The 19,948-nt window shown below is 41.3% G+C and overlaps 1 protein-coding gene across 6 annotated transcripts in view; it reads left to right on the plus strand.

Annotated features, from left to right (window-relative positions):
- PRIMA1 (proline rich membrane anchor 1) overlaps positions 1 to 19,948 on the plus strand; it is a 75,355-nt gene that overhangs the window by 1,896 nt on the left and 53,511 nt on the right. For all 6 annotated transcript variants that reach the window (XR_012903318.1, XM_075926670.1, XM_075926669.1 and 3 more), the window contains one exon: positions 6,683 to 6,833. Coding sequence is in view for 5 of the 6 variants with exons in the window: in XM_075926670.1 (XP_075782785.1) it covers positions 6,683 to 6,833 (151 nt within the window). In the remaining variant the exon portion in view is untranslated. The remainder of the gene's footprint in view (positions 1 to 6,682; positions 6,834 to 19,948) is intronic.

A 19,948-nucleotide genomic window follows, 5' to 3' on the forward strand; every position in this document is an offset into this window, starting at 1 on the left:
CTTACTTACTGTGATTTGTAAACTTCTCCAGGGACAGACCTTATACCCATCTCTGTTTGCAAAGGAACTCTCTTAATAATACATATTAATAATACATATCAATATTCTATACATAGAGAGAACTGAAATGCATATGTGAATGTATTCTCATGGGTGAAATCCTGGCCCTAGTGAAGTCAATAAGAACAATTCACATTAATTTCCATGGGGTCAGGGTTTCTGTGTGTATAAAATAGATTATGTACACACAGAGAATTGTTCTGATTTTTAACTTTTGTAAATTGTTGTCTTGAAAACTGATAGCCCCACAAGTAGCAGTGAAAAATACCTCAATGTATGTGGCTTTTGCTTGCTTAGATAATTAGTTCTGAATACTGCTGATTACAGAGAAACATAGAGCCTTTTCTAGGGAGTTGAAGTGATCGCCACCCTAGTGAGTCTTGTGTCTGTGGAACTCAATTTATTTCTGAACAAAATGTAGCTGACCTTTTTAAACATGTTGACAATAAGATCGTCTTAGAGTGTAATTATTGTAGGTGGCAATATGGACAAAACAAGGAACACATTGGGGAAGTGCTGAAAGCCTCATTCTGGTAATGTTTTGACATAGTGTCTGAAGTGTCTCTGAACTGAGAATTCACTGGATAAAAGCTGAATCAGCTTTGTCCACTCTCAAGTCTCTGACTGTGGTGTGGTGTGACCTTGATTGTAATGTGGAATGACCAGTGACCTTTCTGCAGACCGACTGCAAGAAAATAGCAGACTAAAATGAGTAGTGATCTCCCAATTCAGGCAATCAGGAAACCAGCAAAGCTAAATAAAAATGCATCCTTTTGATATTTTACACTTGTATTATGTCTTCAGAGCAGTAATGGATGAGCTAGAAAGGGAGCAACTGTGGTTTCATTTTTGGAGAAGATGAAGCAGAGATGTCCTTTGCTCCCTGTTCTAAATTTAGTGAATTCCAAAAGATGAGACAGAGATTTTCTTTTAATTTGTTGTATCATGTGTCTCCTTATAAGATTTGTGAGCACTCCAATTTCAATAAATAATTTATTCGTTCTGCCAACTGTTCTGCTCTAGAATTCAGGTACCCACACTAGATTCTGGAGTTGAAAGAGTGTAGATTTAAGGAAAAAGCAATGATACAAAATAAGCCATATTTTGAAACATCTCCTTCAAAATATCAGGCAGGGACCAAAATTTATATAAACACCAAGTCACTCAGGTGACTTCATTTAAAAATCAATATTAATTTTAATAGGTGTGGAAATGGCTAACTAGAGTTGGGCAGACTTCCTCTGCAATGGTTTAAAAGTTCTACTACCTGATTCTTGATCTATAACTGCAACTTTTTTTAGTGTTTGGTATGAGTTCAGTCAATCAATCTGCTCTTCATACCCCCTTGCCCTCTCTACCCCACACCCAGTGATAAAAGTATAGGTATCATATATGTCTATAATGCACAGGTCATGCATGAAAATAGCCAATAGTGTCCTTAGTGAGGCATGAGATCTGCATATTCCTTGTAGTAAACCTTACACTTATCCTTCCATTATCCATATATGATTCTAGCTCTGTTACCAATATGAACTCCCTTACATCACAGGTTAGACTCAAAGGGAAAATTATCCCATGTGCAAGTTGTTAAAAGTAAATAGGCCAAGATTTTGGGACATATTCAATCTTAATATAATTTCATTTACTAACAAGAGATTAATTTGATCCATAATCTTTAGTTTAATTCAAAGCCAAGCCTCAAAACTTTGTCCAGACTAACTAGAATAATTCTGTAGCAACTTTTCAGTTTTTTAGGCAATTGATGAAACACTCTTAGGGGGAAAAAGTATGACATGCCCAGAGATCCTGGGTTCCATAAGCATGTTGTCAATACTGTTCCATTTAGGTTACCCACATCTGAGGGAAGTGGCAGGAATTGCCAGAAATAGTGAACTGCAGCAGAGTAGGCTTGGCATATCCAGACCATATCCAAATCCTGCTGCTTTTCCCGCTATGGTTTTTTTCCAAATGAAACCTTTTCATGCAATCCACATAACTAAGTCTTTTCCAGGCCCTCACCATGTCCTGCGTTGATTACGGTATCCTCTCCTTCTCTGGCCTTCCTGATTTTCATATTGCCCTCCTCAGAGCCATATACAACACAGCTGCTAAGATGAACCTCCTTGCTTCTGTGTCTAACCATATCACCCTTGAATTTGAATCTCTCCATCCTCTCCCCTTTTTCCATCACATCAGATTCAAACTCTTTGTCCTCATCCTGAAGGCCCGTCAAAGCTATACCTCTCTTACTTATCCCCGGTTGTCTCACTTTGTTGCTCCCTTAACCTCTCCATTCTTTCAGTAATGCCCATCTGACTTACTCTTGTATCTTCTTTTCCCATAACTTCCTTCACTTTTCTTTGCATGCTGCTTCTTACACATGAAACACTTTTCCTAAACTAATTTGTAAAGGTATTACCTTTTCTTAGTCCCTCCCCAAGACCTGTTTCAAGATCTCCACGAAATATCAGCCAGATAACAGTGGTTAGATAAGGAGTAGTTGATGTTAACTTAAAAAAAAAAAAAAAACTTTTCCCTACCCCCTCTCCATCCTCTCAATCCTATTAAATGATTTGGAATCACTGAGTTGTGAACTTCACTGGCTATAGTTATTACTGCTATACTTGTCCTCTCTTCTCTTCACTTCCCTATTGTTTGCTTTGCTCAATTATTGGGACTTGTCTTAGCTTAGAAGCATGGCAGGACAGGGATTGTGTCTTATGTATTTGTGTACAACCTAGCACAACGGGGCCCCAATTCTGCTTGAGGCCACCATCACACAGATAATTAAAATGAATAATAATAAATGGCATAATAAATGAATTGGGATAGAATCTTATCTTAGTTTCACTGATGTAAACCTAGCATGCTTCTGTTGTGACTTCAGTGAAGTTATTTAGGATTTTCACCAATGGAAATATCAGAATGTGGTATAACATTTGTTAGACAACAGTCACAATGGAGAGTTATTGTCATATCATGCAAGTGTAATACCAATAAACCCTGGCCATTGTCAAACGGGATTGAATCTGGGACCTCTGGAGCTTAGTATATGAGTTTCTACTGCATGAGCTAAAAGCCACATGCCCCTTAGCTAAAGCTGTAACACTCATTAATCGCTAAGGGTATGTCTACACCAAGGGGTAAGGTCGAAGTAAGATACACGACTTCAGCTATGTTAATTGCATAGCTGAAGTTGCAGTACCTTAACTCGACTTTTGAGGCTGTCCACACTGCAGGAAGTTGAGGGGAGAACACCCTCCATTCAACTTCCCTTTATTCCTCATGGATGGAGGGCTACTGGCATCGACCGGAGTGCTCCTCTCAGTTCGAATTAGCATGTCTTCACTAGACCCACTAATTCAAAGCCTGCAAGATCAACAGCGGCAGCTTCCATCTTCTCTGTAGCGTAGACATACCCTAAGTGGACTCGGAACCAGTAGAGGGAACAGAACACAATACTCAGGGCTGTATGGGTTAGATTGACAGTTAGAGTTCTTGATTCTCTATCAGTTAGTAGCACTTTTTTGGTCCGACATTTGGTCAGAACGCCTCAGAGAGACCATCAATGGGGGGGCTGCATTTTAATCCTCTATTCTAAAAACATAGAATCCAGTCCAAGTAGCATGCAGATGGTTGCTGTGACTTCCATGGTGCCCCGTTGATGTCAGTGGGGCTCTGCACAGGTACACTTTTGCACTAATGTGCTATTCAATGCAGGATTGGTGTCCTCATTTCTGCAAAAAATCCTTGATTTAAAAAAGAAACAAACTCACAGATATGAACTTTATAGAACTGACTACACAAGCAATTGCTTTCCAATTTGAATGTGTTTATACAACTTTTTGTTTGTTTTTTTCATGCGTGATTGTTTAAACTGATTTTTATTTGCGTGTGTATTAAGAAATATCTGCCCTTTATGCAAAATACAATCACATAAAGTGTTCCAACAATTATAAACAATGAATCCATTAATAAAAATAAGCTCTCCATAGGTAAGCATCCATAGGTAAGTTGAGAATGGAGAAAAGGCTGAATTCTTTGCTACTAGCTCTAACTCCAGGCAACCCAAGAAGCTGAGCTGAAAAATTACTGAATGTATTGAGAGAACCAGATTCAAACCAAATAATTTTTTTTTTTTTTGAATGGGCAAATGCAACCAGTTCACAGCCATTTTAAACAATAGGAAATGTCACTGAAAGCCCAAAGAACAAGGGAACAAATCCTGGACTAAAGATGCCTACAGATCCCTACTGTCCCCTTGCAAAGGCAGTCTTTGGGCAATAAACTGAGTGGAAGGCAGAGCGATATTTGTCGGATTAATCCTCGTTTATGAAGTGCTTTTGAAGTTTTTCTTTGGCTAAGTTAACGTTTGACAAAACGAACAAACAGTAAATTTGAGAGGGCAATAATTTGTAGAATCTTCCATAAAAGGTCTAGATTTTTTTCAACATCCCTTTCACTCCTGCCACCTTCTGTAAAGGCAGCTGACCTTGAATTATACACATTAGATACAGAAAAGATCTATTGGGTCATTTGTTTTATCAGTCTCTGCCAGTGCAGGATTGCTCCCTACAGTACATTTTCTAGAGATTTATTCCATTTAGGTTTAAAAGACTCAAGTAATGGCCTCCCATTCCTTTCATCAGAAGACTAATAGACATCAGTAGTAAAGATTTTCCTGAGAATGAGACAACATTTTTCATATTCCTTTTCTTAATTCTATCTCATTACTCCTAGTTAATCCCCTTATAACAATATTTAACTAATCCTCTCTCTCTACGGGACCTTCATTCCTGTCCCACGTTAGTCTTCTTTCAGCTAACCTTTAGTTTTTTGAAAATCTTTCCCTTTAACACAACCCCTTGAGTAAGGATGAAATCTACGATATTCATCTTGATCACTGAAAATGTCCAGATGCTCTGGTGTATGACAAAGCTGGCAAAGGAGTGGGGGAAAAACGGTGATTAAGTGCACCCCTTTAGATCTCAACCATTTTCTGAGAATAAACCCGTGTGAGGAAACACAGCCGATATGGACTAAGGCATAAAAAAAAAACCCAAACCAAAACAAAAATAGGCTGCGCTCTTGGAGTATAGCTGGTATAGGGTTAATCTTGTCTGCAAAATAACTGAGAAAAATGTTCACTGGATCCAGGGGACATGCTATTACCAGTCCACGGTAAGACAGCCTCTGGGGATTTAAAAGGCAGTCGATAGTTCTAAAAATAGACAGAGCCTTTTGGCCTTGGATAATATTAAGTTAGAATAATAAGTCAATCTAGCCTTCTCATACTATCACTAGCCTCATATGTTTATATACAAAGCTTCTTCCAGGCAGTAAAAGAAAAGTTTGCTCCAAATCCCTCCAGTGTTATTCCATCCTATGACTAGTTTACATCCATTTTCACTAGCTACCAAGTCATTTTAGTGACCTAAAGTAAGCGCTAAAATGAATACCAAGTCAGGGGATGATAGTTATGAGTTGGTAGCCTCCTTAGTTAACTGCCAGCGTGCATTGTAAAGATATCGGCCCATAATCTCCCTAATGATTATACAATGTATCACCAACAACCAAAGCCATGAAAGAACCTAGATCGCAGCCCAGAAAAGGTCACTAGTATTCCCCATTATAGCAAACACATGTTTTAACTATTGGGCTACCTCTGAAATAATCGTTAATGCAACAGTACTATATAGAAGCAGTATAAACATAATTAACATGATATCTAGAGTCTTCTGAGACTTATGAACTCTGGGAGCTCAATTTAAAGAGAAAAGAAGTTTGCTTAGCAGTTAGATTTATCACCAGCTCTGCAGAATTGTACGGTTGAGTCACTTTAATTCATTAGAGTGTTCAATGAATTTACGTAAGTTCCTGGAAACTTTTTGGGATGGTCTGTAACTGTCTCTTTCTTTATTATTACATGATGGTAAGGGAGGCAGTTGGAAAGTGTTTGTGATTAAATTTGGTTTTGCCTATATTTAGTAATAGATTTTGATAGACTATTTAAGGTGCTGAATCTCCTGAGGCATGCTGTTCAGAGCCGGTCTCCAATTTATCGCTATTTCTTTTCTCTTTGGCACTCTCTGCTGTTTGAGCTACAAAATACTATTTCCAAGTAATCAGAGACATAGAGTGTATTTAGATATACAATGTACGTGAACTGTGCTGTGTGCAGTGGTGGTGTACATGTGTTAAAACTGCAGGGTTTTTTTATTTGGCCAGAAATATGTGACTACAATGTATTTAACTTTAATATGGCCAGAAGATGGCATAAACCACACTTTCCCTTTGCAAGTAGCAATGCGTTTTGTTATAATCAAATAACTGTTAATCAAAAATTGCTAGATAGATCATTACTAATATTACTTTCTCAGTATCTCCTTAATGTCCTGGTTCAGTAAAGCACTCCTATTCAAGACTGCACTTATGTACATGTTTAAATGCCATTTTCTTCATGAGATTTAGGGAAAAGACATCTAATTCTTCCCAAAGAAGTTAATGGGATTGTATGTGTGTGCCTGAGGGCAGAATTTGGTCCTATTCATTTTATAACGTGTATTAGCTCTTTTTAGCTTACAATAAGTTTCTAGCGAATAACACATATTATTCTTTACAGATCATTCAAGGTGAACCCCAGAAGTCCTGTTCCAATTCTGTAGCAGAAAAGGTTACGGAGAGTTGCCAGCAAATCTGTCAGTGTAGACCACCTCCTCCGTTACCACCTCCTCCACCACCTCCACCACCCCCTAGGTTGCTTGTGCTCCCAAGTAAGTAAAGATTAGTACTACTGCTATATGTCAGAGGGACGGGTGGACAATGGTGGGCATTTAGACAGACGGAAAGTGAAAAAGTGCAAGAGAGGGCACAATTAAACATGGTTATAATTTTTCACTTACTGAATGGAAAAAATTTCTTGGTAAAGTATTTTTGCTCAATTAATATTGTTCATTTTTGTAAAGGAGCCAGAGAAAATCCTTCCCCTCATTAAGCTTTGTGTTCCCTTGAGCTAAATGACTCACTAATGACCTAGCCTCAGGGAATGTATTCCCCACTTTGTCTTCTATATTTTTCCCTGGTTTGCATTATCATTTTAAAATACTTTATGACTTGCTTGTTATTTGGTTTGCAGGTTAGAGATCTTTAAGTAGTTTCCTGTACATATACCACAAACAAACCAGTCTCCACAAAAAAGCTAAAAGCCAAATTCATATGACTAGATCGAAGTTTTTGCTCAGTTGATTTCAATAGCGCTATAGTTGTTTAAACCAGCTGTCAGTCTGGCCTTTGTTCGTAACTTGTTTCTTTAAAAGTACAGTAACGGAAAGAAACATGTCAAGAGTGAAAAGTCCAAGGAAGAAGACTGTGCTCTCAGCCATATATACAAACCACGAAGGCACAAAATGCATAACCCCAACCCCACCCAACTGGTGTACACAGACCCTAAGTAAATGGGGCCATCACTCTGGAGGGAAAAAAATCAGGCTAAACTGCAGATGTTTGAATTCAGCTAAATGTTATTTATATAATCTCAGTGAGTATGTTTGTACCTCTTTCTGTATGTGGGTTGGGCTGGGGGCTCGTGTGATACGTTTGTTCTGGTACCAGTGAAATGTTGCTCATGCGCACTCACTATACTGTTGCTACTGCTAGCTATAGGCAGGAGTAATGGTTGGAGGCCACTTCTCCTATCACATAGGTTTGTGGACTCCCTGGATCCATAACATAAAAGGACAGAGTAGCTATGCCTTCAGCCCACTTGCACCAAATCACTTTTGCTCTCTCAGGCTTCGTCTACACTAAGAGTTTTCTCGGCAAAATTATGTTAATGAGGGACTCATTTGCATGAGTTGTGATCTCATTGGCATATTTTCTGCCGATCCGTTTTTGTGCGAAAACAAGCAGTGTGGACGTTTTCTTTTTGCACCAAACCCCCCTTTCTCGCAAGATCCTTATGCCCCAAAAAAGGAGGTTTACCGATCTGGCAGGAAAAGGGGTTTTTGCGCAAAAAGAAAATGTCCACACTACTTTTTTTCCTTCAAAAAAGCCTTGAATACATTATGCAAATGAGGTACAGCGATATGCTAATATGTGTCTCATTTGCATACTCACTGCCGGCAAAACCGGCAGTGTAGACGTAGCCTCAGAGACTGTGTCTACATTATGTTCCTCTTCTGAGAGAGGAATGCAAATGCAGCCAAGCAAAATTCCAAATGAAGCTCAGATTTGAATTTCCTGAGCTTCATTTGCATAATTGCGGACCACCGCTTTTCCGAAATAATGTCTTTCGAGAAAACAAATGTGGTCCCCGGGGGGTTATTTCAAGAAAAAACCCTTCCTTCGAAATAACCCTTACTCCTCAAAAAATGAGGAGTTTCTGCAGCTTGCACCATAGAACAGTAGAAATGTGCTGTTTTCACTGTTGGAGTGGGAGTTTCTTATGTTGCTGTGAATAGGGTGGTCAGACAGAGAGAATGAAAACAATGTAGAAGTATGAAAATGTAAAGTGCTACCTCTAAGAAATTACCCCTTCCAAATCTCAGACTATCTGAGGTTGAGTGAGACAGTAGGGCAAGTGGTGGCATACACAGGCAGGGGGCACAATGGGCCCTAGTATTGTGCCAGCCCCAGTTTGTGACTGCTCCTGCTCCAGCCTTGTTCCAGTCCAGCTTTTGGTTCTTGATTCCTACTATGACTCCTGGTTCCAGTCCCCAGCCTGACCACAAGACCTGACAGCTGCTGCCCCAATCACTAGATTTGATCACTGTTGCCTCTTTCATTCAGCATTACCACCCACTTCTCAGTTTGACAGTTTTTGCAGACTGCCTCCTTTTCTGCCTGGCTCTAGCAGGTGACCCCTGGATTGTCCATCCCTGAGATGACAGAGCTGGTCCACAGCCTTTTGGGTCAGGTTGCTCAGCCACATGTGGAGAATGCCTCCCTCCTCTCACAGATCTAGGCAGCCACAGTGACCCCAGTACAGCTTGCTATGGCACCTGAAGGGTCCACTGCCTGAAAGCTTTGATTGGAACCACCAAAAATTCCATGATTTTCATAACCAATGCTCCTTTTGTTCCTGGTTTGTCCGGAGAGCCATCGTGGTGGGGCTTATTATCAATTTATCAACTACTGAAGCCCTGGACTGAGACTCGCCTCTTCAAATGGACCAGATAACTCAGTGACTTTGACAAGTTCATCCAGGTCTTCTCTGTTATAACTGATGGTCTAAACCACATCTCTGACACCAACCATACCCTGAAGTGTCTCCAACAAGACTCTTGGCCTGTGCTGCCCATTTTCAGAATCTGGTCCCTGACACAGAGTGGAAGAGGGCGGCACAGGTTTACCATTTCTGCAAGGGGTGATTATGTGAAAGATGAATTGGCATAGGTCAAATCTCCCCCTAGTTTGGCACTACTGTGCCCTCCAGACTGACAATCATGTATTCTAGTGATGTCAAGAAAAAGGAGGCAAACCATCAACTCCAGCCTCATCTTGCTTTGTTCCAGCTATCCCATCAAGCTGTCGCAGAGCTGGAGTCTATGCAGACTAATGTAACATAGATCAGGAGAAGACACAGCAGCAGCAGATCCTGCCTGTATTTTGGGCAGGGGGGGCAGGACTCCTTTGCCACTGAGTGCCTCCTTAAATCTAGACTTTTGGCAATCCTGGAGAAATAATCTTATCCAGCTCATCATAGGATTAGTGGCTGATGTAACCTCAGAAGCGAGTCCTCCAAGCTAAACGTATCTTGGCAGCCATGAATTGTCAACCTCCAAACCTTCAGGCCTTTCTCTGTCTCTGGACCTCAACTACACCTGCGGTGAATTGCACTCAAATTGCACTTGTGGAGTTTAGTGCCCCTACGAATTTCACGGATGCTGGATTCACTCAGGCTATGTAATTTCTGGTGCAAAGGAAGGACACACTGGGTCTTGTGAAAACAATCAATGATAGCATGCTGTCTTCTGGTTCAGTTACCGTGGTTGAACTCTGAGATCATCAAGAGACTTGACAGTTCAATTTAATTATGACACCTTGCTTTCTGATCATGCTTGGTATTCCTTAGCTCTCAGTGCATTATCTTTACATTTCATGGAAGTAGCTCAAGATATGATTTGAGTTGAGCTGCTGCTGACTATATGTCTAGGCAAGTCAGGGGCCAAGGAAATAAAAAGTGGTGGGGGAAGCCTAGTAGCCTTCTGTGTCCAGCAGTTTCAAGGAGCTATTATCTCATTAAACCTCATGAAATATCACAAGTGTGTTGACTTATTTGATTAAAAGGAAATGCTGATATTTTAGCACTGCACAGATCCTATGATTGCCCCATGCATCTCCAGGTCAGGGGTAAAATTCCATTAGGCTGGATTTACTTCTTATCCAAAGCAGAACTCCGGGCCCTACGAGAATACCTGGACAAGACTCTTGCAAAGAGCTGCATCCATACAACCACGTCTCCTGCTGGGGCCCCAATTTAGTTTGTGAAAAAGGATGGCTCCTTGTTCCTTCATGTGGACTATCATGACTTGAGCAACGATGCTTTATCTTTGACTAATGGGCTGTTGGAAAAGATCAGTTCCACCAAGTTATTTACAAAGCTCAATCTGGTTGGTGCTCACAGCCTAGTCTGTATTTGGAAGAACAACAGTGTTTTGCATCCATTATGGTCATTTTGAATATCTAGGCATGCATTTTGGTCTTTCCAAAGCACCAGTCACATTCCAGCACTTTGTCAATGACATTTTCAGGAATGTTTTAGATCAGTTCATGGGGATCTATGTAGATGACCTCCTCACTTTGAAAGTCAAACTCTTCATGACCAATACTTCCATCTGGTACTTGAATGCCTCCAAGTAAACTGTGTGTGTGTAAAACTCGAGAACTGTAAGTTTAATAACTCTTCTATTGACTTCTTAGATTATGTCAGTGCCTCTGGTGGGATAGGTATGGACCCCAAGAGAGTGTCTACAACAGAGAACCGGGCAGCCCCAACAAACCTCCGTGATGTTATATATTTTCTGGGATTTGCCAATTTTTACCAATATTTCATCAAGGACTTTTTGAAGGCAATGACATTAATTATCTAGCTTCTCCAGAAGAATATCCCATTTACTTGGATTCAGGAAGCCCAATTTGCCTTTAATAGATCAAAGTAAGCATTTACATCAGCACCCATGTTGGTACATCCAAACCTGACACAACCATTCATGGTTGAAGCACACCCTTCTGATTTTTATGATCAGAGTAGTGTTGTGACAATAGCATGAGCACCAGAATGTGCTCCTCTCTTATCTCTTACTTCCTCCTGCATTTAATTTCCAGGAATTGATGTCATTAAATAAAACTGTGGAATCTGTGACATGGAATTAGTGGCCATCATGGCTGCTTTTAAGGAAGGTTCACATTTCCTGGTCCAAATATATGTAAGCCACAAGAACCTGGAGTACCTGTGAATTTCAAGGGTTCTCAGCCAGCATCTGGTGGTCCCTTTTTTCCCCTTCAAGTTCAGGTTCACCCTGAGCCGTCCCCCACATACCCAGAATGGTAAACTAGATACACTATCCACAAGGTTGAGTATTTGGATAAGAAAAATAGGGGTTCTGAACCTGACAGAGTACTGAGATCTTGCCATTTCACTTGTTTTTTCTTGTGAAGCCCTTCTACCCCATAATCCATTTGCAGTAAGTCTCAGCCTTATGTCAACCTGTACAAACTTAGCTCCCGAATACAAATTTTCTATCAAAAATGGGTTTTCAATGTTTAAGGACTGGATCTATGTCACTGACGGTGAACCAGGTCCAGCAACTCTCCAGCTATGCTACAACTTGCCCCTTGCTGGCCATTTTAGCCACTGGAAAATGTTGAGACTGCTGCTGGGAGAGCCTTACTCAAGCTAAGGCTCTGGTCCAGTTTTACACAACTGAGCGATCTAACCCCAAAAAACTAATTTTTAACAATTTATTGTGTTTTAAATGTATCAGAAAAATGAATTGCACATCCCATTCCTTAGTACATTTTAGACTAACACCCCAGTGCCTTAAACGTAGAAGTAAGGTAGCATTTACTACCTTCTTTATTTACAAAAAATTACTAAATCAAAACTAAGTACCATGAATTAATGTAAGATTCCAGCAACCCCTCTATTGGGACAAAGCATGCTAGTATCCTTGCTATGGCTGTTTCTGTGCTATGGATATTTCCTCTAAACAACATTCGGGAGAGAGGACAGGATAGGGCTATTATTAAATAGTGGATACTAGAATTGTACACTGTGCAATCACTGTGAGATCATTAAAGTTGAAAGAATAGAGAGGCCTCAGCAAAAAGCATCAGCCTTGGGAGTTTTACAGGATCTTTATCATTATAAGATAACGAGTCTGAACCTTGAGGCACTCTGAGAAGATTTAGGTCCTGATTCCCAAAGCCCATGCAAAGGCCACAAATGGCTGGATACAATTCTTAAAAGCCCTTTCTAGTAGAACTATTAGGTTTAAGTAACTCCTAAGTCATTCCAAAATTGCTGTTGTGGTTTGAGACTAATTGTGAAAGTTCAGTAAGTACTAAGTTCTTTGTACATCCAGTTACTGTGGGCCTTGAGTGTCCTTATTATGCTTGATAGTAAGGATGGTGGAGGGGATGATGTGAACATTAGAAGGCATTTAGTGTCTTAGACATTTGGATATCAGATCAATGTGGCAAATGGTGAGCTCCACCAACCATTTTCTTATTGAATAATTACACTGAATATAAACTGATTGCACAAAACCTGTAGTTGAATATAGTGACCAGATGTCAGACATAATTACAGGTAAATGTATTTTCTCTGATAGAGTAATAATCAGCTAATTCCTTCTACAGAAAATCAGTAGGATCACACACAGTTTAGCAGTGAATTAAGAAGGAAGGGAACCCTTTGGCCTTCACCTTTCTTAGATGACACCTGAAAACTACTAAAATTATTAAGAAACTAGATTGTATTGTTTTTCAGTGTACTTTGAGGATGAGTATAGATTCAGAGAACAATGTTGATTCTTAGAAATTATACTGGAGAGATTGTTCTGTCTCAGAAAGTTCTACAGATGTGTGACAAAATAATGGAGCAATGAATTCTGTGGCTTCATCTTCTTGTTCTTCCAGTTTTCAAGGGAAAAAATGCTGACTCTTTTTGTTGTCACTGTTCAGTTTCTTCAACCATGATTTTGGCCTTTTTTCCCTTCTCTTGTTTTCATATCTTCTTCCAACTGCAACTGGCCTGCTCCTTAAGCCACACTTTTCACTTTTCTCCACATCACATCTATCTTAAATATTCTAGGGAGGCTTTTCCCATAGCAGTGCTTTAAGCTGAATGTGCAGCCACTATGTAAACCCCCTCCACAGTGAGGGTAGCTTGGTTCACATTGGCACTTTACAGTGCTGTAATTTTCTGTGCTCGGAGGGGGTGGGTTTTTATACCTCTGAGCCAGAAGGTTAAAACGCAATAAAGTGTCAGTGTGGACTTAGCCTTATTGCATGCACAGTAAAAGGACATCAGCTACAATGCATCATTTCTGGATCTTTTGAGTTTCATCCTGCGTGTTGTTAATTCTCTAGCTTCAGAAGGATGGGGTTGTCTCATTGGATCATGCGTGGACTAACAGCCCCTATTGCTAATCCACTGACAGCCCTTAAGACGAAGACAAGGACCTTGGTGTTAGAAGTAATGAGGATGTCAGTGAAGTTGCAGAGAATTGGGGTGATGTGTATTTAGTGATTTGTGGGCTGCTATGTTCTGCAAAAACTGGAGTCTCTGTTGTCTCAAACTTTTATCCCATATTCAGGAAATTATAATATTTTAATCCACTTAGATTTGTTGTGTTGGGCCCGATATATTTAAAATAAAATTGGACATGTGTTTTAGTTGCATTTCTGTTAGGCTCGTTATATTTGTTTCTACCAGTAGATATTCAAACTACTGATGTTAAAAAAAAATGTGTAAGTTAAATTTAAGTGTCTCAGATCAAGCACCCAAGAATTGCACCCTCCCAAAATAAGTAGACAGATCTGAATATTTAGGCTTAAATTTTTCTAAATATTAGTGTTGGGGAGAATTAAAGGATGATCTGCTGTATGGATGAAGATATCTGGGCATGAACTGGGCAGAATTATCTGTCCCCATCATGTCCTGGATCTTACTGGGTGGACTTGGCTACATGGAGCCTTATTACTCAACCACATGGTCACTGTTGAAGCAATAACCTCTGCTGCCTCATGCCTAAAGCTAGATGAAAGTATGGGCTGATTTAAGGTGCCTTGTTTCAGCTGCTCTAAGGCCTACAGATATCTTCCCAAGAGGTACTGATACTGCCTGAAGCACATTTTATGTTTGTTTTTGAAGACAAGGGCCCCAGGTGATTCTCCAGAATGATGGTTGATGCGGGGTTGTATAGCGAAGAATGGAGATCCTCCTGCAAGGTGTTGGGCACCTTCCTCCTCCAGAGAGGTGTTGGGCACCTGGTCATGGAGGATGTTCGTCCGTGTTCAGGATTGGATCCCATGTGCTCTAAAAGGCTTAGCTATTCCACAGTGAACAAAGATCGTATATACTGTGTTACACCCTCCCCGTCAAGTCATGTTTAGTGTAACCAAGAAGTTAGATGCCAGAATAAATCAGTAATGGCTAAGATTTTTGTGGCCTGTTTCATGCATATTAGTGATGTGACAGAGAGAGAGCGAGAGCACGCGCACACAAGCACCTTTCAGGTGTAACATACCACTCAAGGTATGCCACTACTAAGCTTACCACATGGCACATAATAAATGGCATATTAGAACTCAACAGCAGATGTGAGATGCCTCTCATGCTCTTGATGTGTACAACATGCCACAACATGCCACAACTTCCTCTTATTTTGCATGAACCAGTTCCTGTTTTCTTTTGTTTACCCCCATTCAGCTCCATTGTAAGTGTAGGAAAACCCACCCCCAGGTGACACACTAGGGATGAATTTTGCTCAATCATTTAAAAAAAAACCCACTTATGATGCTCATCTAACAATTCTGCAGTTGCAAAACATGCATTTTTCTTTTATTTCTGAGTTTACTTAGCTCCATGTTCAGCAAACTGCTGGACTGTGCACAGGAGAGAGAAGGATCTTGAGCTCCCCACTCCCACATACAGTTACCTTACTCTTTGCTAGCATGTAAATATGAGGTTCTCTGTGAGATTCTGGTGCCCAGGGCTGGAGATGGGAAGAATCTGGTCTTTAGCATTTTTCCCCTCCATTCTTCACTTCTGCCTGCTTCTTCATCTTTGGATTCTGGCCAAGACTGAAGGCAGATGAGATGAAAGTGGGCTGTTTGGGCAAGGTTTCCAGCACAGCTTTACTGCCCCAAAGAGTTAAAATAGTTGAGATAATGTTCACTGAGCAGAAGCTAAAATGTACGTTTCGGCAGCCCTTGAATATTGAGGGAGCATGGAAGATGCACTGCTGCAAGGATAATATTTCATTTGAGCTGCTGGTGGAAGAATTCAAAAATCAGGGCTCAAGGCTTTCAGTTCCAGCCTCTACAAAAAACTCAGTGAAGTCAATGGGAGTTTTTCTTGATAAAAACTTACTAAAAAACAAGGTTGTTATAGTTATTAGGGTGGTGCCAGGATACTGGAAAAAACAAGGTGGATGAGATATCTTTCAATTTCTCCTGGTGCGAGAGACAAACTTTTGAGCTTACACAGAGCTTGTGTTCGTGTCTGGAGAAGAGCTCTATCTAACTCAGAAGCTTGTCTCTCCCACCAACAGAAGTTGATCCAATAAAAGTATTACCTCACCCACCTCGTCTCTGTGAAGAGTAAGGATCACATTGTGACTGACTCCTGCAAGAGTCTGCAAGTATAACCCACATGCTCTGTGAGTGTTCTGTCCCACCTAGTGACATTGTGTCCAGTGACATTGTGGCTAAGTTGTTCCATCCATGTGTGGAGTAAGTTTTGTTATGTGCACCAAGGCATGTGTGGATGTTCACCATCAACAGAAAAATAGGCTGCTGGCTGTGGGCGCTCTGTTCATCAGCTGGATGGCACGTGAATCTCTTTGGGATGGCTTCCCATGCACGCAGTTTACAACACTGTGCATGGCCACTTAGAGATTGAGTCTATTACAGCTTGAATTAAAAGGGGAGTGTTTTTTACTCGATCCAGTAGAGCTTTATACTATATACTAAGCTTCAGAGGTCCCAAGTTCAGTCCGACCACAGGGTCTGCTTGTGTTACAAAAGGAAGAGAAAGGGGACAAAAAGTCTTTGTTCTGTTTGCACCCGTTATTCAACATCTGCTCTTCCTCCTCTAAGTACCCCCAGAAGACCTGGCATGGAATCACCACCACATTTGTTCCAGCAGTAGAGCTGGTAGGCACTCTTCAGTTAGCCAAACACACTAATAAACAATTAGTTGAAACGACTGCTAATGCGTGAACTGAAGTTGCGTATAACAGCAATTGATTTGTTGATATTTGCATGTGCAGAAATGGTTAGCTCTTTATAGCTCATGAACTCAGCAAAAGTCTGCCCCAAGCTCTCAGTTAAGACAACAATACCATCAATTCAGTGCAAAGCCAAACTGAATTACATCATTGAAGAGGACTCCACGTCTCTAGGCTATAATTGTACTATTTTGTTTTTCAACAGGAAATCTTTTCCTTTCTCGCTGGAACCCCTGAACTCCAGCATCTGCCACAGTAATGGGCCTGATTTTCTAATGAATTGAGCTAGGGAAAATGCTAAAAACAAACCTGTCTAGAAAAGGAGCAGCTTTTTCACCTCTTTGTCAGGGCAAACATATAGGTCAGTTAGTGAATGCTTGCAAGGTTTTCCAGTGGGCCTTTAGGAAAGCTAAATATATTTGGCCACTTTAATATAGATGGTCACAATATGCATTTTAGTCCAAGTAGATCTGAAAGGTAATTCTGAGTTGAACTCCTTCCAACTTGTGGCTCAGGTGGGGAACGGGGAGGGAGGACAAGTTCCAGTTCAGATCTACAGCTGAATTCTGTAAATTGGGCTGCTCAGTCATTTACAGCATAATCCTTCTCACTAGTCATTTCCTGTAGAAAAAAACTGCAAGATGAAATCTAAATTTCTGAGAGGCAAGAGACTGAGAAACAGTTTGGATTTATGTTTTTCCACCTGCTTAAGTCCTCGAAGCCTTTGATGAGAGAGAGTTTGGGTGAGGGATATTGTAGTTGTAGAAACTACTTAAAAAACAACAAATGGTCTGGTATCAAGTATCAGAGGGGTAGCCGTGTTAGTCTGAATCTGCAAAAGCGACGAGGAGTGGGTCTTTGCCCACGAAAGCTTATGCTCCTACACTTCAGTTAGTCTATAAGGTGCCACAGGACTCCTCGTCGCTTTTGCAAATGGTCTGGTAGCATTTTATAGACTAACAAAACATGTAGATGGTATCATGAGCTTTCGTGGGCACAGCCCACTTCTTTAGATGAAGTGGGCTGTGCCCACAAAAGCTCATGATACCATCTATATGTTTTGTTAGTTAAAGTGCTACCAGACCATTTGTAGTTTTTTAAGTTTATCCTGTACAGACTAACTCGGCCACCCCCTAAAGCTTTTGTAGAAACAAGTCAGATCTTCTTCCTGCTTGAGGACCCAATGGGGACTCCTGAATCTATCTGAAAACGCAGGAGGCACTGGGGAGGGAAGAGGCCTGCTCAGGGCAGCAAGCAGTGATCCAGCATATATCCTGAGCAGCATCCTACAGAGCCTTGACATCAACTGCTGCTTCCATCTCCCAAAAAACACCAAACGTCTAGGCTGTGTCTACATTGGCACCCTTTTCCAGAAAAGGGATGCTAATGAGACCAGTCGGAATGGCAAATGCCGTGGGGGATTTAAATATTCCCCGCGGCATTTGCATGAACATGGCTGCCGCTTTTTTCCGGCTCGGGGTTTTGCCGGAGAAAAGCACCAGTCTAGATGGGATCTTTCAGAAAATAAACCCTTTTCCGGAAGATCCCTTATAAGGGTGCCAATGTAGACACAGCCCTACTGTCCACCATCACTTAGGGAAACTCCTTCTGGAGTGCAGGGAATTACATCTTTCTCCACAGCTTGGGTGATTCTGATTCTGTAGCTACTCTGACCATATCTATATTGTTTTAAACAGAATCATTTAAATATTAAACCTTGACCAGCCAAGTTCTGATTTTAATGAACAATTTCATGTAGTTTTGAGCTACCGGCCAATTTGATATAAGAGCACACATGAGGGAAGCCACAGATTTACATTTTAGCACGGCCTAAAATAATGCAAGTAAATTCATAGTTACTGGCACTGTAAAAGAGGGAAGATGTTAGTCTTTCACATTGCATTGGGCACTGCAGGGATGAACACATCTGCTACTTGTAAGACTTCAGAATTGAAGCTTAGTGGTGCAGAATTGTCAGTGGGTGGGTCAGCAGACATTTGTGACAACAAAAAATCATGGTAGGGATAATTAGATTGAAGAAATACTTTTTCCAAAGGCTGGCTGGTCCAATGAGAAGACCTAAACATTGATTTTTAAATACAAGCAGAAAGCTAAACTGAACTGGCTTTTCTAATTAAGGTAGCATAGCTTTGAATTATAGACTTGTGATGATAAATTGTGTTTGTATTTTACAAAACAAAAGAAACATCCTGGTTTCTCCAGAGTAGATTTCTTTTACCCATTTCAGATCTTCAGTCCCACTAAATGGTAATGGGATCCAGCAGCTTTAACACATAGAGTTAAAATCCATCCCAGTAGATGATACTCTCGGAGTATGGTGCAGTTAGCTTGGTGGTCTTACATCAGGAGTCATAGATGAGATTTCTGCATGGCGGAGACCACAATTTCCATTGGCACTAAACTCTGCTCTTGCTGGCAAATCTAGCAGACAAGATAAAGGCTGACTAAGCAAAGTGGCTAGTCTTATTGTAATTCCATGTGGTTCTTGCCCTATTCTAAATGGAATCTACACATCTGACTGACTGCTTCCTGACATTTGGTATTACTAGCAACTCAGATTATAACCTGGCATACAAAAAAGTCTTCAAATCACAAGCTACAGGCATTCATAACAGATGCCTGAGGTACGTCCTTCGCATCAAATGACAAGACTTTGCCACAAATGAGGAGGTTTGGAACAGAGCAGGACAAGCACCACTTGACGTTCAAATCAAAGGAAGAAAGGGTATGTCTACACTACAAAGTTAGTTCGAACTAACGGACGTTAGTTCGAACTAACTTTAATAGGTGCTACACTAGCGCTCCGCTAGTTCGAATTTGAATCGAACTAGCGGAGCGCTTAGTTCGAACTAGGTAAACCTCATTTTACGAGGACTAACGCCTAGTTCGAACTAGCTAGTTCGAACTAAGGGCTGTGTAGCCCTTTAGTTCGAACTAGTGGGAGGCTAGCCCTCCCCAGGTTTCCCTGGTGGCCACTCTGGCCAACACCAGGGAAACTCTATGCCCCCCTCCCGGCCCCGGACCCCTTAAAGGGGCACGGGCTGGCTACGGTGCCCGTGCCAGGTGCAAGCCTGCCAGCACCCAGCCAGCAGACCCTGCACCTGGCACGGCACAGAGCCACCCACCCGATGCCCCCCAGCCCACCCCCTCTTGCCGGGACCAGGCTGGCGGCTCCCGGGAGCTTGCCCTGGACCGCAAGAGGCGGGCATCTTCCTGGGCTAGTGCGGACATCGTGGACCTTGTCCACGATCTCCGCACTAGGCACAGGAAAGTGGCCATCTAGGGCAGGAGAGCTGCCAGCCTGGCCACCCAGGAGCAGGTGTGCATGAAAATCAAGGGGGTCCACTGAGACCCCCGACTCTGAGCCGTGAGCTTACAATGGCCGTCCTGGGTCAGTCCAAAGGTCCATC

Source organism: Pelodiscus sinensis, chromosome 4 (assembly GCF_049634645.1).
Source record: "Pelodiscus sinensis isolate JC-2024 chromosome 4, ASM4963464v1, whole genome shotgun sequence".
NCBI classification, from domain to species: Eukaryota; Metazoa; Chordata; order Testudines; family Trionychidae; genus Pelodiscus; species Pelodiscus sinensis.